General features: G+C 44.6%; 1 protein-coding gene across 5 annotated transcripts in view; it reads left to right on the plus strand.

Moving 5' to 3' along the window:
• Window positions 1–18,522, plus strand: part of trol (terribly reduced optic lobes) — a 195,700-nt gene that overhangs the window by 132,973 nt on the left and 44,205 nt on the right. For all 5 annotated transcript variants that reach the window (XM_076522133.1, XM_076522130.1, XM_076522131.1 and 2 more), the window contains exons 10-13: window positions 5,845–5,952; window positions 14,869–14,985; window positions 16,095–16,208; window positions 16,678–16,791. In XM_076522133.1, the coding sequence (XP_076378248.1) occupies window positions 5,845–5,952; window positions 14,869–14,985; window positions 16,095–16,208; window positions 16,678–16,791 (453 nt within the window). The remainder of the gene's footprint in view (window positions 1–5,844; window positions 5,953–14,868; window positions 14,986–16,094; window positions 16,209–16,677; window positions 16,792–18,522) is intronic.

Here is an 18,522-nt window from a genome sequence, read left to right on the forward strand (position 1 = left end):
CCTTCCCCGAGACATGCTGCCGACTTAAAAGTCGCCGAAAGCACAACATCGAAGGTCAGGAAACCCGCATAACGGCTTGCAACGTCCGCCGCGACACGTCGCGGCGCGCATTGGGCTGTTTCGCCGATTTAGACGGGAGGCGGAGCTGGTTACTGTGGGGTAGTCAATTACTGTGCCTTTTGTTCATTTTCAAGCATCATTAAGTTTATAGCTATCGTATTGGACGTATCGAAATTGTCTATCTTAATTCAATTAATTATTTATTTGTTGAAATTAAATATATAAAAGACGAAAGTTATTATTAAATACCGTGACGATTATTTGAACTTTTTCATACTGCATTCGCGAAATTTTCTGCAGAGCTTATGGAAGAGCTTGAAGAAATACGGTTAATTTGTATATTAAGTACTTTTTCTTTGTATTTTTGGCATTTTCTGTAGGATTAATGCAATAAATAAAATGCAATATATAAAATGCAATAAATACTTACCGTTATATTAATAAAATAATGACTTAACGTTGTGGACTTTTTTCTTATAAATTTTATAAAATTGTCTTAAATTGGCGGAAAGTCAGGAGTTCAAAGAGTGGAGCATTTAGCATTTTCAAGTACCAATTAACGAACATATTAATTTCTCAATTACATATATCGAATGCTTTTGTCTAAAAATAAAATATATCTGAATTTTATGTCCATCAACGATTAAATAAATATCACAAGTATTAATTTTAATAAACATTCCGCTTCTTGTAAAAATGTGAAATACAAATTAATTATATGCTTAATAATTAAGCAGAACTTTTTAGCAGAATCAGTGAAAATGTATATTGCACAGACGATTTCTCGCCTGTGCTCTATTATAACATTTTTTACCGTATGATATATATATATATATATATATATATATATATATCTTTTTTCTTTAATAATTTATATATATATTTACATATTTTTTTTACCGTATGATATATATATATCTCATACAGTAAGAAATGTTATAATAGAGGACAGGCGAGAAATCGTCTGTGCAATAATCTAATTACCAACCCCTTGTGGTACTTTAACGAGTCAGACTCTCTCTCTCTCTCTCTCTCTCTCTCTCTCTCTCTCTCTCTCTCTCGTGGTGGTGATTTCTATTAATAATGTGAAGTATGAATTAAATAATGTTTCCTTCCTTCGAGTCGGAATCAAATTCGATTCTCTCGTCGCCGATGTTTAAACATACAAGTGGATATAAAATACAGAATAAAAATATAAAGTTTCTTCTTTTTCTTCTAAGAAATTACAGTAAATTTTCCCTAACTGTCCATTTCTGTGTACAATCTGAGCGTTAATTAGGAAGAATTTACTGTATTGCGATCGAAAGAGATCTAATCGCTGCAATTGTAAATAAAATATTATATATATGGAATTATTATTAAATAAAATATTATTAAATTATTATTCAATAAAATATGATTAAATTGTTATTAAATTATTATTAAATAAAATATTATTAAATTGTTATATATTAAATTATTATTAAATAAAATATTATTAAAATACTATTAAATATTAATAAAAATATAAATTGTTGTCGAATCGGTGGGCACGTCCAATCGCTAGGACATTTATCCCACATTGACCAGCTGGATTGACGAAACCAACCCCCTGCACGTCGACAGAAGTTCGGAAAAATAGATCCGGCGACTTCGTCGATGCCAGGAGCGCGGCTCGACCGAAAAGTAGATAAAGGGGGAAGTGTGCTTGAGGCGCCCGGTGCTCGTCGGGGCATTACGTTGTCTAAGGGTGTGTTTCAAGGACAGAAAATGGCGAGGCGTTAAGCAACCGCGCGCGGCAAACTTTCGCGTCAAAGTGGTTACACGGGGAACAGCAATTTCCGGAACTTGTCGGGCCTTAAATAGTTATGATCGAGGGATGTTGCATCGCGAGCGGTGGTCGGCGGGAGGGGGGAAGGGAGGCGTTGATAAGAGAATCGCGGGTGTAAAAAGGCGCGTCGTAAAGGGCGGGCTTTCTCCGTGCATCTTGACGCCGTAAAAAAGGAAGAACGAACCCCGGGCAAACTTTTCCATCCGCTTGGCTGCTCTCGCGACGCGCTTGCACCCTCAATAATTCACTCGCGCGAGCCTCTTCCTCGCCCCCTGCATCCCCCCCTCCCAATAAAAATGTTAATGCCGAATTCTCGACGAGACGCGATTATTCGGAATTTCGAGCAGCCGGCTACGTCCTGAAAGGACGACGGACAACGGACCGTGAGGTGTCTACGGAAATTCGCAGCCCTTTTAAGGGACGATTTTACTCTGATTGTCATCCTGCGGCGCCGCTCGTTGCCGGGGGGTTAATAATGCAGGGTGGGAATAAACCGGGAATCAAGTGTGCTTTGACACCGGAGACTGATACCCGGCTCGTTGATCATCAAAGTCACCCCATACCGCAACCGGAATCCAGCTTAACCCTCGGTCGGCCGCTTATGGTGGTTGGGGGTGGGTTCTCGCCTTCCAGCTGGCTTGCCATCGCTATCAACTTCGTAAAATACGCGCAGCTTCTCGAGTGTGTCTTAGGTAGCCACTCGGGAATTAGGATTCCGGTGGAGGTTCTCGGCGTAAACCACCCCCGAAACTGAAACCGGACGACCACGCTGTACTTTGACGATTCCGACTCGTCATGAAAATTTCTAGTAATTATTGAGTAATAATTATTGAGAGTACAGGTGTTATTCTGTCCTTTAACATTAGTTTTACGGAATCCGTCAAAATGACGGGTCACTAATTTTTTAATTTACGATTATTCATATCGTAAAGATACATTTATGAGTTATTTATTCAATTTATATGTTACTTACGGCAAATCTTACAATAACAATTGTTAAAAATCAGAATAAATGTCTTACTGTTACTTTTATAAGCTAATATAGAACAGCTGCTTTTTATGCTCCGTAAATCTAGTGTTAAAATTGGAATAAAATTCCAATCTCTTGTCGTCAATATTTAAGCATTTAAGTAAATTTAGATACGCGATAAACATCAATTTTCGTTCTCTTCTAAGAAATTATAGCAATTGATAAATTTCTAATCGCGGTAACTGCGAAGAAAATGTCAAGGGATTAAGACGTTTTATTTCGAGTTTGAACCGCGACAACGCTCCTCAATTTTTAACGATCAATTTCAGTTTCAATTGCTCGACTATTCAACGCATATTACGTCACTTTTGCGGTAGCACAGCGACCTGTTTTGCCGTTTTATAAAACGGAAACCGGGAACAAGTTCGATGTGTCACGAAATCCTATATTTTATATCATACGAAAAATAGACGACACTCTCACTGTTGTCATTTCGTTAGAAAAAATCGAACGACTGTGAACGATAGCTCATTTTAAAGCTCGAAATCTCTACTTTCGCCGTCCGTCGCTCATTTTCCCCTAAACTTTTTCCCCATAATTTACCACGTTGGAAACCGAAGGTACCTTATTCGTTAAAAATGGCAAAAATTCACACGTTCCTCGAATCGGTAAAAGATTTTTCTCCGGGCTGTATCTGCCATGAATTTGAAGATCAAAGTCTCCTTTTTTCAACGGCTGCTAAAAAAGCGATCTGCGATTTTTTCTAGCAATTTCGTGGAACATAAACGAAGAATAAGCGCAGTCGCACGAAATCCTACATAAATTCCATAGGTTCGAAAAATTGCTCGCGTTGACACCGTTGTAATTTCGTGGAAAAAAATCGTACTACGATGAACTCGAACTCATTCGAAAGCTCGAAGCCTCTGCTTTCATCGCCGGTAACTTATCTTCCGATTAGATTTTTCCCCATGACGTAGAACGTTATGCGAAAATGACCTCACGTCAAAGAACATGCACTTGTTTTTCCAAGTTATTTTCGGCAGTTATGCCAGAAACGATTCCGAAGGACGAAACAGTATATCCCGTCCGCTTAACGCGTCATTGTAACGTAATCCAAAGCTGGGCGAACGGTTTGTCTCGAATGAGCATGACATAATTGTGAAAACGAGCCGGGCCGGGGCCGGACCCGGCCGGGGCCGATCCAATTGCTGAAACAACACTGCGGCCGACGGATTCGTATCGTCGGTCGAGTGGAAACGGACCGGAGTCCGTTGAAACCGAGCCGCTCCGGCAATCCGGTGTTTATGTGGAATGCGGCGCAGCGAGCGCTTTTTTTCAGCCGTCTCGAGTGTCGATCGACAAATCGCAGCCGGCCGGGAAACAGTTGTCGAACTGCGAAAACAACTGTCTTTTCGCGGCCTCTCGTTTAACAAAGTCCCCGGCAGTTTTAATTCGGAGCCGGGGGAAACTCGATGGGGGCCGTTCGAGAGCGCACGGTCCGCCATTGTTCGCATTGTTTCGAATAAATATTTCTCGAAGATAATTATCCGAATGTGAATTCTGTTCAGCCGATTTTCATGCTACGGTCGAATTTATATTATACGTATTATATTTTATAACGACGATTATTCATTATTCGTCATAAATTCTTCTATCCATTTAGCCAGCGTAAATTATTTCTATCTATTTGTGTTCGTCATAAATTATTTCTATCTATTTGTTCGTCACGAATTATTCTATACAGTTGTTCGTCGTAAATTGTTCTATCTATTCATTCGCGTAATATTTTATTCGAATGAATTCTTTAGTTTTGTCTTTTCGTGGAATAGAGAATTTGGCAAATGAACCTTTCTTTCGAAATGATCTTTACACATATGAAAATAGCATTTCGAATATATTTAAAAGTCATTCATAAATAATTGCTGAATATATCGATCCTCATGTTCTAAATTTTCGAACCCCAGAAAATTATAATGAACTTTATAAATTAGTTTCTATTGTATAGGTTTATATATCCTCTCTTCCTCCCCCCCCCCCTCCACTCTCTATTATACGTATATGAATAATATATAAATATTTTATATAAATATTATAAATTATGTATTATATTTTATATTATATTATATATTAAATATTATACATTATATACTTTATATAAATATTATAAATTACATATAAATATTTAAAAGAGAAAAATAAATTAAATCGTTTCTTTTTTTCTTCAATTATAAAGTGTTACACAAATTTTGTCGAGAGATATAAATTCAGAATGACAGAATTACATCGGAAATGATGTACGATAAACAACAAGTCGAACAAAAAATAATCCAATTACATGACATAACGAATAAACCAAAATTTTATCAAGGAATATCAAATATATCATGAACTTTCAATGCGAAAAATTGTTCGTGCAACGTTCCCTACAAATTTCCCATAATCTAGAACATTTCAAGTTCAATTCGAAAAGAAAGTCGTCTGTTCGCCTCATCGTTGCCAAAAGTTCTACGATTTCGCCATTTTTCGCGACCGTGCACCATCGGGGAGCAATTCCATTAATTCGCAAGGAATCCAACGTAGTCGTAGGAGGGCCTTAATACGCAAGGGAAAGTATTATTTGAATTGATCGACGGGAGGGGCCCTGTCAATATCGCAGGACTTTTGTCTTTGAACGGGCGCCGTTTCTTTGAAAGTCGATCACACGTCTCGCAGCCCCGATCGAGATTATATTAAACGTCCGACATTATTGGATCCAGGCTGGATCGTCTGCAGTGTTTGAGATACGAGAAGGATCCGGGCACTTTGTAAACCAACGACAGAATTCTCCACCGAGTAGACTGGCTCGCGCGGACTCGAGTCTTTCCTCGAGAGACAGCTGCTCCGGCGGATGCCCGGCGTTCCTACGGAACGCACCGGTGTGGCCGATAAAACAATTTGATTATTTACCCCGACCCCGAGAAATCCGCTCCCGAGGTTTTCTCACGAATACGTTCTTTCTGCGCAGCTTGCACCTCCACGCAGTTCAAATGCAGGAACGGCCAGTGCATCGACTTCGAGCTGCACTGCAACGGTGCCAGGGACTGCCTCGATAACTCCGATGAGCGGAATTGCCGTGAGTATATCGTCGACAAGACGTCGCTTATCGTTATCGTCGCATAAATTGGTTCGCTGTTATTTCTTTGTCCGTTTTGTTTTGTTTTTTTTCGTTCGCTCTTTCTTTTTTTTTCGGCGATCGTGAGATCTATGCAGAGCGTGCGCGTGTCGCGGATCGCTCGTTCCGCTGGGAAGGCGTCAGCTGTTCCACCATGTTAAAAATTAACCCACGCCGAAAGCATCGAGGCCACTCGCTTTTTGTAAATAATTCCACCCGCTCGTCCCACTCCCAAACTTATTCCCGAGCTTCTTAAACTCCGCGCGCCGCAACCCCGGTAACCTTAGCTCACGGTTCAGCGACGGCTCTGAACGGCGAGCGAGATCAAACAAACCCAACCACGCGCAAGCTTTTTATTCGAATAAAGAATTCTTCGAACTATTCGAATAAAGAATTATTCGAATGAAGGATTGGTTTGAATATTCGAATAACAAAATTGTTCGAAGAAAGAATTACTTAAATAAAGAATTGTTCGAATTATTCGAATCAAGAATTCCTCGAATATAAAATTGTTCTAATAAAGAATTACTCAAATGCAGAATCATGAAATATTATAATTCGAACAATTCCTCCATAATTCGAATGAAATATGCCCTTAAAAGGAATTCACTCAGCTGATAATCTCAGATAAATATTACTTCGATGGCTTTAACCTGCTCGCGAGCTTGAACAAATCCGCACCAGTCAGCGACCGTCTCGTCTGTCCCAATAACTCGATAAAATTCACAGTCGACGAAGCTAGAAGATAATTGAGCAGTTGTTTGTCTGATCCAGTTGGAAACCAAACAGCGGAAAATTCCAAGTAGAATAGGCCAGCGACGATCAGACACGTGAGCCAGTTCTTCGAAGTCGGTTTATCCGGAGAACGTGGAAAACACGTCCTATACATTTCCTACATATTTTCTATCCCCGGTATTCGCGTCTACGAGCCGGCTCTATCCGAGCGAAATATTTCAGAGTACCCTGCACACAATTCTGGGTCAAGAATTCTGGGCCACCCTGTACGAACGCGTGTGTTCGATTCGCCAGGTGAATCGCGAAGAGGCCATCGACGCGGCCGCCTATTTTCCCGCTCGAACGGGGCACAAGGGGCGAGCAGTAATTCGAACGCTAAAGAATTCGAAATGGTTGATCGCGGGGGTGGGGCCCGCGGCGTATCATCAGGCTATCAGACGGAACGGATCGCGACGATGTTACGAACAGGCTCAATAGTTCTAATAGCTGTGACAATAACAATAGCGTGCGGGGTCGGGCTCGCGTTTCCAGGCCGTTGCACTTGTCAGCCCCTCGCGGCCCCACGCCGCTCGCTCCCCATCAACCCCTATCATTTCCATCCGGCGTTTCGTGGGGACACTCTTCGCTTTTTTATTGCCGCGAGCCACCGACGAAGAAGGTCAATTTTCACTCGCTAAATAAAAAAAGATAAACTCCGACAATCTTTCTCGGCCCTGGCCGGGGATGGGTAATGAATTTCGAATAATCCATGGCGACAGGACCGTCGCGCACTGGGGTATTCGCACCCGAAGATGGGATCTCCATTCATTTCTGATGCTACGTAATATATTTAGGCTTTTTCTAATAAAACATTATGGCTTTTTTTTAATTTACTTTAGAAAAAGTAAAAAGAAATTGAGGTTCTCGTGAAAATATTTTTTGATATTCTTTATCTTGCTCGTCTATTTCATTATATTAGTTTATAGTCTCAAATTTCCAATTAACCATTGGTGAATAGTTTTTTTTATTATGGGAATATTTTTATAAAATGGCTTTCTCTCGCTTTTCCGGTGCAAATACATTCTATTCTTCGGCTTTTTCTGTAGATCTTGGGCAATTTTCTTGCTAATTGAAACCAACGTGTTTTTATAGAATAAAGTCTCTTCTTTCAAATGAGTCCCAAGCAATTGCTCTACAATCTTTTTTCGCCGTTCCATCGGACTTCGAATCGGAGATGTGAAATCAGCTGTTTGATAATCGCGTCGTTCTAGGCGAATATTCTTCGATGTTCAAGGTACCATAACTTCGTGGAAATAAATCATAAGATAACGAGCATTGGCTCATTTTGAAGGTTAAAGTCTCCGCTTTCGAACAGTAGAAGTTACATTGTGCTTGAATTTTTTTGCTCCATGTTGCTGTGCGAATAGTGAAAATCCTCATTTTGGGCCGTTTCTCGGATTCAAATGTCTCCGCAGAGCTTAACAAATTTTTTTCGTCGCAGAAACCATCGAGATTTTAAAGAGCGAAATCTCTCGCATCCGAAGAGATTAAAAAAATTGCCCTACGATTTTTTTTCGCAAAGTTACAATATTATTTCGTTCACGTTTCATAAATTATTTTTATCGCGATCGATGAACCACTGTTGGAAAAACGCCTGGAAAATTGACACAAAATTCGATCGAATTCTGTCGGATAGATTCGATTTCACGGATTTTTTATCCGTCTTTCGTCCGAACAGCGGCGTTGTGCTTCACGGTGGCAGAATTTGCGAACACAAAATGTTCGATCGTCAAAATAATTCTCGCCTAAAACGCCTTCGAATTGAAGCACCGGTCGAGCTATAATTAAAAATGATTCCGCCAGTATTGAAACGGATATCGCTCTTGTTGAAGAAATATTTTTTAGACAGATTTCCTCGGCACGAAGTAATCGACGCGCAGCCGCGACGAGGTTCGCCAGGGGAAAGCAATTTCGGCGAAATCCGGTTTCGTTTGTTTCTATTTTTTAATTCGTCAACAAACTTCATTAGCGGTATTAATATCGACGCGCGGCGGGGACGCGCGGACGTCGCCGAATTTAGGGCCGGCCCTGCCGGTCGACGGACGAGATTTACTCGCGTTTATTAAGCCGGCCTAATAACCGGCTGCAATTTTAATCCGACGTTAATCTCCAGCGGCCCTTTCGCGCGGCCTCGGCTCCGGAATTTCGCCGGTTTTCACCGGTTTAATCCAATCCGCGGCCGGTAAGCCTCGTCCGCGTCACTCCGATCTTTCTTCGATTGCGCGGAAACAATTCGTCGTGATGAACTCCTCTAAAAACCATGGAAATCACTCGACGAAATGTAGCAACGTGATAAGAGGCAGAAACGATAAGTCGAGATTAGACAAATTCGTGGCGGCGCGCGGTGCCTGAATTCGGGAGCAAAAATCGAATTCTACGATTTTACGATCTATTCATGCGTGTTTTACAAGATTAAAGCAGTATTTAATTTTTCCGCCAATGAAAACATATTTAAATAATAATCGGTAAACTTTACTGTATGTATGATATCATAATATTGTGGATATTATTAATATAATTATTTATTGCACTATAATTATAATTACATATAATTATATATATTATATATAATTGTATATAATATATAATTATAATGATATATTGTAATTATTATTAGTATCTTATATTCTAACGAATATAATAACGAATATTTCATACGTACAATAATATGAAAAAGAAATGTAAAAAGTGTACATTTAATAATATATAATAAGTAATTGTTTAATTAATTCGATGAATTTTTTCTTCGCAAATTTCGTAATTTCTGATTTCGCAGCGTAGAATTTACCACAAAATTTCGCAGTTCCGCTATAGAGTCTAATTTCGTTTGATGTTGCCGCAAAGAGTGGTCCAACGTCCTGTTTGATTTATTTCACTCGCGGCTTAATTTCGCACGATAAAAATCACAGTATTCTTTTTTAATTTTTACAAATATTCTTAGAATCGTCTTGTAATTTAAAATAAGGTTAGTCATATTTAAATATGTCATCTTTCTTTTTGTCCGGATGACTGGTGTACCACTGGACGAAGATAGCTCAATTTGTAAGCGACCGTGGCCGTCCTAAATAAACAATTATAAAAAATAGTCGGGATAATACGGGCGGTTGGTTCTTATGCAATGTTTTAGAAGATAAATCCGCGAAGATATTCAGTCAGAGCGAAGCTGGGATTTTCGAGGAGTATTTTAGAAAAGTCTAATTAAAGTTAAACAAAACGTGCGATACTAAAATACCAATGGTACTTGAAGGAAATGCAAGATGAAAGAAAGGGGTGAATTGAAATGAAGAGTAGAGTGACCGAAATAATAATAATAAAAGTCTCATTCTTGCGGTATATCATTGATCGAATATAGTAAGTGTGGGTATTACTGCGGACGACCCAAATACTGCGGTACTTTATAAAAGTAATAAAATCTAGCATTGTATAGTGCGCAATCTTCTAAAAACAAATCTCATAATTTCTTATATGTTTAAAATTGAAAATTCGCGACGTACAAGTAACAGCAATCGCATTTTTAATTCATTCATCGACTTTTGATATTTGGCTGTGAGCGCTGATTCGAAAGGCATTTATATTTTGGTAATTAATAATGAATTATTCATTTAAGCGTTATTTTTGGATAAAGTAATCGTTACTTTGATCAAAAATCGACGTACACTGTCACTATCGTCTATCCTCAAATATTATTTACTAACACAGTATTTGGTGCATAGCTTTTTATTATGTTTGTACGTTACTGCAATGTTTTACCGAACTGCGTAGCTTAATGAGCTATGAGCCGATGCGAACACGCTTGATCATAAAGTACCTATATATATGCCTAATTAATAAAGTGCTACAGTGAGAATATCTTGATCCTAGGAATTGTAGCTATGTGTGTGTGTGTGTACATTTACAAGAGAATGGGTTATGTCACCTTGACACACAATAATCGGAACATCCGCGGTATTTGTCTCGCGGTAATAGATGCATAACCGCGGTAATATATGCACACGCGTGGTTTCTTTACGTTAGGCTTCTTAATGAAATTCGTGCTTACGGAGATACAATATTTTGAGAAAAGCAAATACTCAAGTTAATGAATAATAAGCATAGCTCAAGTCGTCTATTTATTGGCTTGAAACATCTTATCTTCTCTGTCAAAGTTCGCCTTCAGCGAGAAACCGCAGTAATACCTTACCTCGCAGTTTACGAATGCCATTAGCTGAGCTGATTTTGTCGTTTTCCCCTCGGATCGACGCATTGCGCGGCGCACTGATCGTCGGAGCAACACGCTCGCGCGTGTAACGCGATCATCCGTTGGAGAAAAGTGTTATTCGAATCGGTATTCAAGGGTGATCGAGATCGAGTCGATCGCGATCCAGGGAATGGGCGAGGCGGGCCTTGAACCCGGCCGGACGGCCCGTGAATCAGGGGAATTCCTCGGAGGGTCCCGTTTCGCGAGGCTCGTCACGCCCCCCGCCGGGCACGTTTGCCAATTTCGAGGTCGCGATCCCGACGATTTATATTCGCCGATCGAGCGGAAAAAGGGGGCACGTCGGCCGGAATCGCGTTAAATCGTAACCAGATTACACGGAGCGGACTCACGCGCGTCCGGATCGAATTAATTTCGACTTTTAATCGCGTTCCATCGGCCGAGGCGGCACGTGACTCGCGCGGCGCGGCGCGTCGCGTCGCGTCGGTTCGCGCGCCCGGAGAGGCTTTCCCGCGATCTCTCCGATCAAAAAGCCAGGAAACTGAAATATTTCGCGGAGATGTTTTCATTTGAATCTCCAGCGTCGCCCTGGAAATTGTTCGCCACTTCGCGCAGATGTTTTCATTTTAATTGCCGGCGTTGCGCCGATTGCTCGCCACTTCCGTGGCTCTCGAGAACGTTCGCTCATCGATATTCCGGTGACTCGGTTAAGATGAGCGCGGTTCTAGAGCCATGAATGCGTCGACTCTGTCAATAGGCAAATTTCAATACGCTGTCTCGAAGAATGGAACGCCATTGTTCGCCGGCATTGTTCGCCGACCTATTTCTTGGCCGCGGTTAACCTTGATGTTATCGCGGCGATAACTCGCACGCACGTCCTTCGCGATCTAAATCAAGCGTGTCCGCGAACACCTCGGCGTTGCGAGACGCTCGTACTTCGGGCCGCCGAAACTCGATCGACCGGGATCGAATCGAAGCGCCGAGCGCGCCGATCGATTCCTCGTCGCAGGCCGAACAATGATCGCGCGGCGACTTTGTCCCGCAGGACGCGCCGTTCTCGAGGAAAACGGCTTCAAAGCCGTAAAGGCCCCCGAAGCCACGCACCGGGTGTCCCGAGAACACGCGGACGGCGAACTCGCGAATCGAGGCTCGCGGAAGCGAAAATTTCATTGTCCGACGACTGGCTAGCGAACAGTGGCGAGCAATTAGGGGGAGCAAAGCGGTTTGCGCGCATAAAAGTGTCGAGTTCGATTGTTTCGTCACGCGTTCCGGTGAAAAGGAACGCGGGGGGCGTGTTGCGGGCAAGCGAGACACGTTATGCATACGCGACAATTACGGGACCGCGCGTGCACGCGGCTCCATTTAAACGGCGTCGCTCGGCCTTCCCGTGCTTTTTTTTTCCTCCACATTTTCACTTTTCGTTGTCTGCTGCTGCTGCTGCCGCTGCTTGACACGCGAAAAAGGAAATGGCGGCACGCGATCGAACGCACCGTCGGCGATCCGAATTAATCCAGTTGATCGGTGCACGAGTAAACCGCTTTACCGTCGTCGTCGTCGTCGTCGTCGTCTCTTAAACAACCGTCCCGGTTCTTTTAGCCAGGTTCGTCGGCTACGTACACCGTGTCCGAGAAGTAGGCCGATCATCGGCGACTGATGCGATACACTTTCCTCGGCGAGATTGGATTACGCGTATACCTGGCCAGTAGCAGAGTAAGTCGCCGGATTAATACGTTCGATTGAAACGGCCGTGTACCCTGTGTCTTAGTATTACCGTAAAATCTATAGGGTGTTCCAGAAATCGTCGTCGACTCTCGATGGAAATACAGTATTTTTTACCCGATTCGAGCTCGGATTGCGCAGAAAAATGGACAATTCGGGAAGTGGAGGACGCGTCGCGTCTCGTTTTCATAGTTGTTGACGATCGGTAACTGTAAAAACGAGCCGCAAGCCTCGGACGATCGCATCTCTTCTTCCCAAATTGTCCATCGTCGCGCAATCCGAGCGCGAATTCGGGAGAAATTGCTGCACCGACCGAGCTTTCTGCGATCGCGCGCGCGTGACTTGTTGATCGTTCGACCGTTTCCATCGCCGATTCGTCGTGCAGCCCGTGTCTCGGTTGGTTCCGAGCGATCGATCCCTCAGCGTCTTTCCCCTAATTTCGCAAGGAGGTCGGAGGGCTTCCCGGAAATTCCAGGCACGGAACCAGCGAGGAGGTAGCTCATTCTTTCGAGTGCACTCGGTTCGAAGAGTCGTCCATCCTCGATCGTTAGCTAATTGCCGCCGTAAATTAGAGCCGCGTGTTGCCCCCGTAACTCCTTGTTCATTTATAATCTCTTCCGCGAAATTTCCTCGGGTGCGTGTTAATTAATAGCCGACCCCCGAGGTTCGCGTTCTCCTTCCTCTCCGCATGCTAATTAATTCCCTACGACTGCTTTTCTTTTCAACCTTCCGCCGGGCCACACCCCCGCCGTCCCGGCGACCGTGTCTCACCGTTTCATCTTTCCGCCGGCATCCGGCCGGCGTTTCGTCGATAGCGAGCCGTTCTCCCTCGCCGGAACTGGATGGTGGCTCCTCTCGTAAATCTGCGCACGGCTTCCTTTCCTCGAGATCCGTTTTCCTTTCGGAGGAAGCAACAGCTCAACCGGCTGGCTCCAGCGACCGTCCCGTATAAACCATCGATATCGCTCCGGTCCGATTCCGGACCAATACGCACGGACCGATTCCTCTATCTTTCATGTTCGCCCTAATCTCGATCTTTGTCTTCGTCAATCTGTTTCAACGTGCTTTCAGAAGATCATCGTCATCGATCAGTCGCTATTTGTCTATAATTAATGTCTGTGTTTCGTCGAACCAATACGCTCGGACCGATTCCTCCACGTATCTCGTCCACGTTCACTCTAATCTCGACTTTTGTCCTTGTCAATCGGTCTCACTGTGCTTCTAAAAGATCATCGTCTCCGATCAGTCGCTATTTACCCATAATCAATACCTGTGACATGTCGAACCGATACATTTGGACCGATTCCTCCACGTTTCTCGTCCACGTCCACTCTAATCTCGATTTTTGTCTTCGTCAATCTGTTTCAACATGCTTCAAAAAGATCATCGACTTCGATCAGTCGCTATTCGTCCATAATTAATACCTATGTTACGTCAAACCAATACGCACGGACCCATTCCTCTACGTTTCTCGTTCACGTCCACTCTAATTTCGATTTTTGTCTTCTCAACATGCTTGCAGAAGATCATCGTCTCCGATCAGTCGCTATTTGTCTATAATTAATACCTGTGTTTCGTCGAACTGATTCCTCACACTCAACACTCGGACCGATTCCTCCACGTTTCTCGTCCACGTTCGCTCTAATTTCGAATTTTGTCTTCGCCAATCTATCTGATCATGCTTTCCGAAGATCATCGTCTCCGATCAATCGCTATTTACCTATAATCAATATCTGTGACATGTCGAACCGATACACTCGGACCGATTCCTCCATGTTTCTCGTCCACGTCCACTATAATCTCGATTTTTGTCTTCGTCAATCTGTCTCAACGTGCTTCCAAAAGATCATCGTCACCGATCAGTCGCTATTTACCCACAATTAATGTCTATGTCTCGTCGAACCGCACGGACCAATTCCTCCATGTTTCTCGTCCACGTTCACTCTAATCTCGATTTTTGTTCTGGTGAATCTGTCTCACATGCTTCCAAAAGAGATCATCGTCTCCGATCAGTCGCTATAATCGTCCATGATTAATACCTGTGCCACGTCGTACCACCGCGATCGGATCATAACGTGCTGTCGCCGCACATAATTGTGTTGACCGTGCCGGCAGAAGTCTGCCAACGTGTCGGCCATCCGCTGTCAATGTGGCTTACTCTGTCTCCAAGTTCTCGAACATTCTTGCAGGCTGCACGGATGACCAATTCGAATGCTCGCCTGGGTATTGCGTGTCGGCGTCGAGACTGTGCGACGGCACCTTGGATTGCACTGACGGAAAGGACGAGGCGAATTGTTCCGACACGAGTATGGTTCTAACACGCTAAACAGGATTCCCGTAACACCGCGATCCCCTGTCCCTCCTGTGTTTCGCTGCTATCGTTACGCGTGGATCCCGAATTATCCGGCCGCCGATAAATCACGGTCGACGAGCGCGGCGATTCGATCCAGGGAATCGAAGCGGGGCGGTCGCGTGGCCGTTCGGCCGGGTAAATCGTTCGTCCAAGGATATAACGGCCCCCCCCGATAATGGACGGTTGTTTCTCGAGCGATTAATAGCACGCCGCGATCTCTCTGGATCTCGTTTCCTTTCCTTTATTCCGCGCCGAAGGAGCGCGAGACGGGCCGACGCTCCGCGCGCGCGATTAATCCGATTCATTACGATCGCTCCGCTGCCTAATTATCGCTATCCGCCTCGTTTCCCTTCCAGTGACAGACCAATTCCGCTGGACGCTCGCTTTCGCCCCGTTCCAGCCGCCATTTACGCAAGAACCGGCAGTTTCTCCCATGGCGCTCGCGATTCCCTCTTAATGCTCGATGCATGCGATTTTTCCACGACGCTCGCGATTCCCTCTTTAATGCTCGACGCATGCGATTCTTCCACGGCGCTCGCGATTTCTCCTTACCGCTCGTTGCTTGCGATTTTTCCGTAACGCTTCGCGACTCGTCGGCGCTGCTCCGCCGCTCGCGATTTTCCGGCTGCGAGTGCGACCCGCGAACGGCGGCCGCGATTCCCCAGTGACCTCATTCGAAATTCCCATAATGCTTGTTTAAAAGGCCCCGCAATTACGAGCGGCGCGTACACACGACTCGTTACGAGGCCAGAATCGCGTTTCCTGGCGCGACAACGGGGTTCGTTTGGCGCGCTAATAGAATTCATTTAAAACGCGCCGCGACAACGGCATTCCTATCGGAAAGAATAACAGATCGCGGCAAGGCGCGACACGGTTTTCCATTAATTCTTTAATTCAGCCCGCCGAACAATTCGGGCCCTCCTCCCCCGCCCCGTTTTTTACAGCGAACACGGCGCCGATTGTTCCGGGTCGTTGCGGCCCGCGCCTCGAATCGGGCTCCCTGTAATTCCCGCGGCGTTTCCGTTCATCATTTCGCTTTGTTTTCTTTTCCACGACGAACAGTGCACTGCCGGGAGGACGAGTTCCAGTGCGGAACCGGAAGTTGCGTCAGCCTGAGCATGAGATGCGACGGACGATCGGACTGCGACGATCGCTCCGACGAGCACAATTGCAGCGGTATTATTTTCTTTGGTTTATCTCCTTATTTTCGATTCGGTTTCTCGTACGTTCTCATTTAGCGGGATTTATTCGCTTCTCTCTCGTTCTCTCTCGTTCTCTCTCGTTCTCTCTCGTTCTCTCTCGTTCTCTCTCGTTCTCTCTCTCTCTCTCTCTCTCGTTCTCTCTCGTTCTCTCTCTCGTTCTCTCCCTCTCTCTCTCTTTCTTTTTCTCCCTTTCTCTCTTTTTTCTCTCTCTCTCTCTCTCTCACTTTTTCTCTGTCTCTCTTTTTCTTTGACTCTCTTTTTCTCCATCTCTCTCTTTTTCTCCCTCGCTTTATCTCCGTCTCTCTCATTTCTCCCTCTCTCTCTCTCTCCTTCTCTCTCTCTCTCTCCTTCTCTCTCTCTCGTTTCCTTCGCTTTACAGAATCAATTCGAGACTCCGTAACCCGGTCGAGGCGTTTCTTAATCTCGGCTCCGTCGTGTTGCAGTGACGACATGCAGCAGCGACCAGTTCCGGTGCAGCGACGGCACGTGCGTCAACATCAACAAAAGGTGCGACAACGTGATCGACTGTCGGAACGCCGAGGACGAGCTACAGTGCGGTAAGTGCACCTGTTCCCGGCCCTCCCGCCAGTGGAAACGTGATTTCGATTGCCTCCAAGGAACAGACAGGGCGCACCTTGGGTGGCCCGCGCCCGCGGGGATATCCACGGCCTCTGGAATACTTTAATGGGACGACGACGAACGTCTGAGTCCCCTTATTACCGGAGCAACAAGTTGCTCCTGCCGATGGGGATTGATACGGCGCACACAGCCGGGAAAAATGACCCCGGGTTCGTGTCGAAGAACTTTTGACAGGAATCGGACAGAGGGACGATGCTTTCTTTTCGTTTTTTTTTTTTTTTTAGTTGAACTTCAAATGTTCTGGGACGAGGGAAAATTATAGAGGATGTCGCGCGAAAATAAATTAATTTTATATTAAATTTTCGACATTGAAAATTTACGTTAGATTTGATGTTTTTCGATACGATTTTTGTTGGTCCGTTGTGACGTGTGATTGAATTTTTTGTCTCAACTTGTTATTTACGTTTTGTCTTGTTATTTATTTCTTGACTGTGTTGTACACCATTTTCTATAGATTCTGTCCAATGAAATCTCGAAGCGAACGTTTTGCACAACATTTCAGAGTTCGAGAAGGATAACGATTTAATTAATTTTTCGCTTCTAAACATTATTTTAAACTTATTTACTTCCATTGGTCATAGTGTAACGCCCATTTGTTTATATATTGCATCACCCGACTCGTGCAATCGAATGGTATGGTTGTAAAATTATCTAAAATAGGCGGATAAATCAAATTTTAATTAAAAAATAAAATAAATTCAGAAACGTTGCACAAATCTTGCAGCGAGATTTACGATTCGGTGTAACAGAGTCCGTCACAGAAAATAACAGAATCCGAAATAAGAAATGGCGTATACCGAGTGAAGAAAACAATCGAATCACACGCCACAATGGACAAACCAAAATTCCATCGAGAGATACAAAAATTTGAATATAAATTTTGAACGTCGAAAATTGTCCGTGCGCAATCCTCTATAACTTTCCCCTATACCAGAAACATTTTCTGATATAAAAAAAAAATCATCCCATTATCTCATTTCCGTCGAAAGTTCTGCGATCTTGACAGAAACTCGGTCATCTTCGCCGACCGTGAACGGCGTTCCGGAGCCGTTACGGAGAATTTTCAAGCTTCCCGACGCGACGCCGTCCTTCGAAGATCAGAAAGATCGTTCGCGTCCGTTAGCTCGATCTCCGAACGGCTCGCCGAGCGCCGAGGATCGACCCGAACATCGCGGACGCCCGCCCCGACGCTTCCCCCCCCCCCCTTAGTTCGATTTACGATTTTCCATGCTGACCGAACATAACCGAGCGGATGTGGCGTCTCCCCGTGCAATTTTCCGGCATGCCACGCTCCGTCAGACTTCTCCAGCCCCCGCACCCCCTGGGAATCATGCCCAATCAATCAGCTACTCGCCCGTACCCTGCGCGTCGTTCGACGACGGAACCGCTTCGAATCTCGTTCGTCGGCTCGGCCGGGCCGCGAGGAGGCCCTTGGACGCGTTCGAAGCGGTTCGACCTTGAGCCCCGATTCGCGTCACCCCGGTTCAGTGGGGGTTCATTCTCGCGGGGGAGACGAGGCGCTTTTAACCCTTCGAGCCGCGCGGAGGTTTCGCGCGAACGAGCGCGGACCTGTCGCCGTCGCGTTCCCCCGGTGGTCCGCGTCGCTTCTCGCGGCCGAAACCTCGTCCGCCGGACGATCGTCGTTCGTC

This window comes from Megalopta genalis, chromosome 5, assembly GCF_051020955.1.
Source record: "Megalopta genalis isolate 19385.01 chromosome 5, iyMegGena1_principal, whole genome shotgun sequence".
NCBI classification, from domain to species: domain Eukaryota; kingdom Metazoa; phylum Arthropoda; class Insecta; order Hymenoptera; family Halictidae; genus Megalopta; species Megalopta genalis.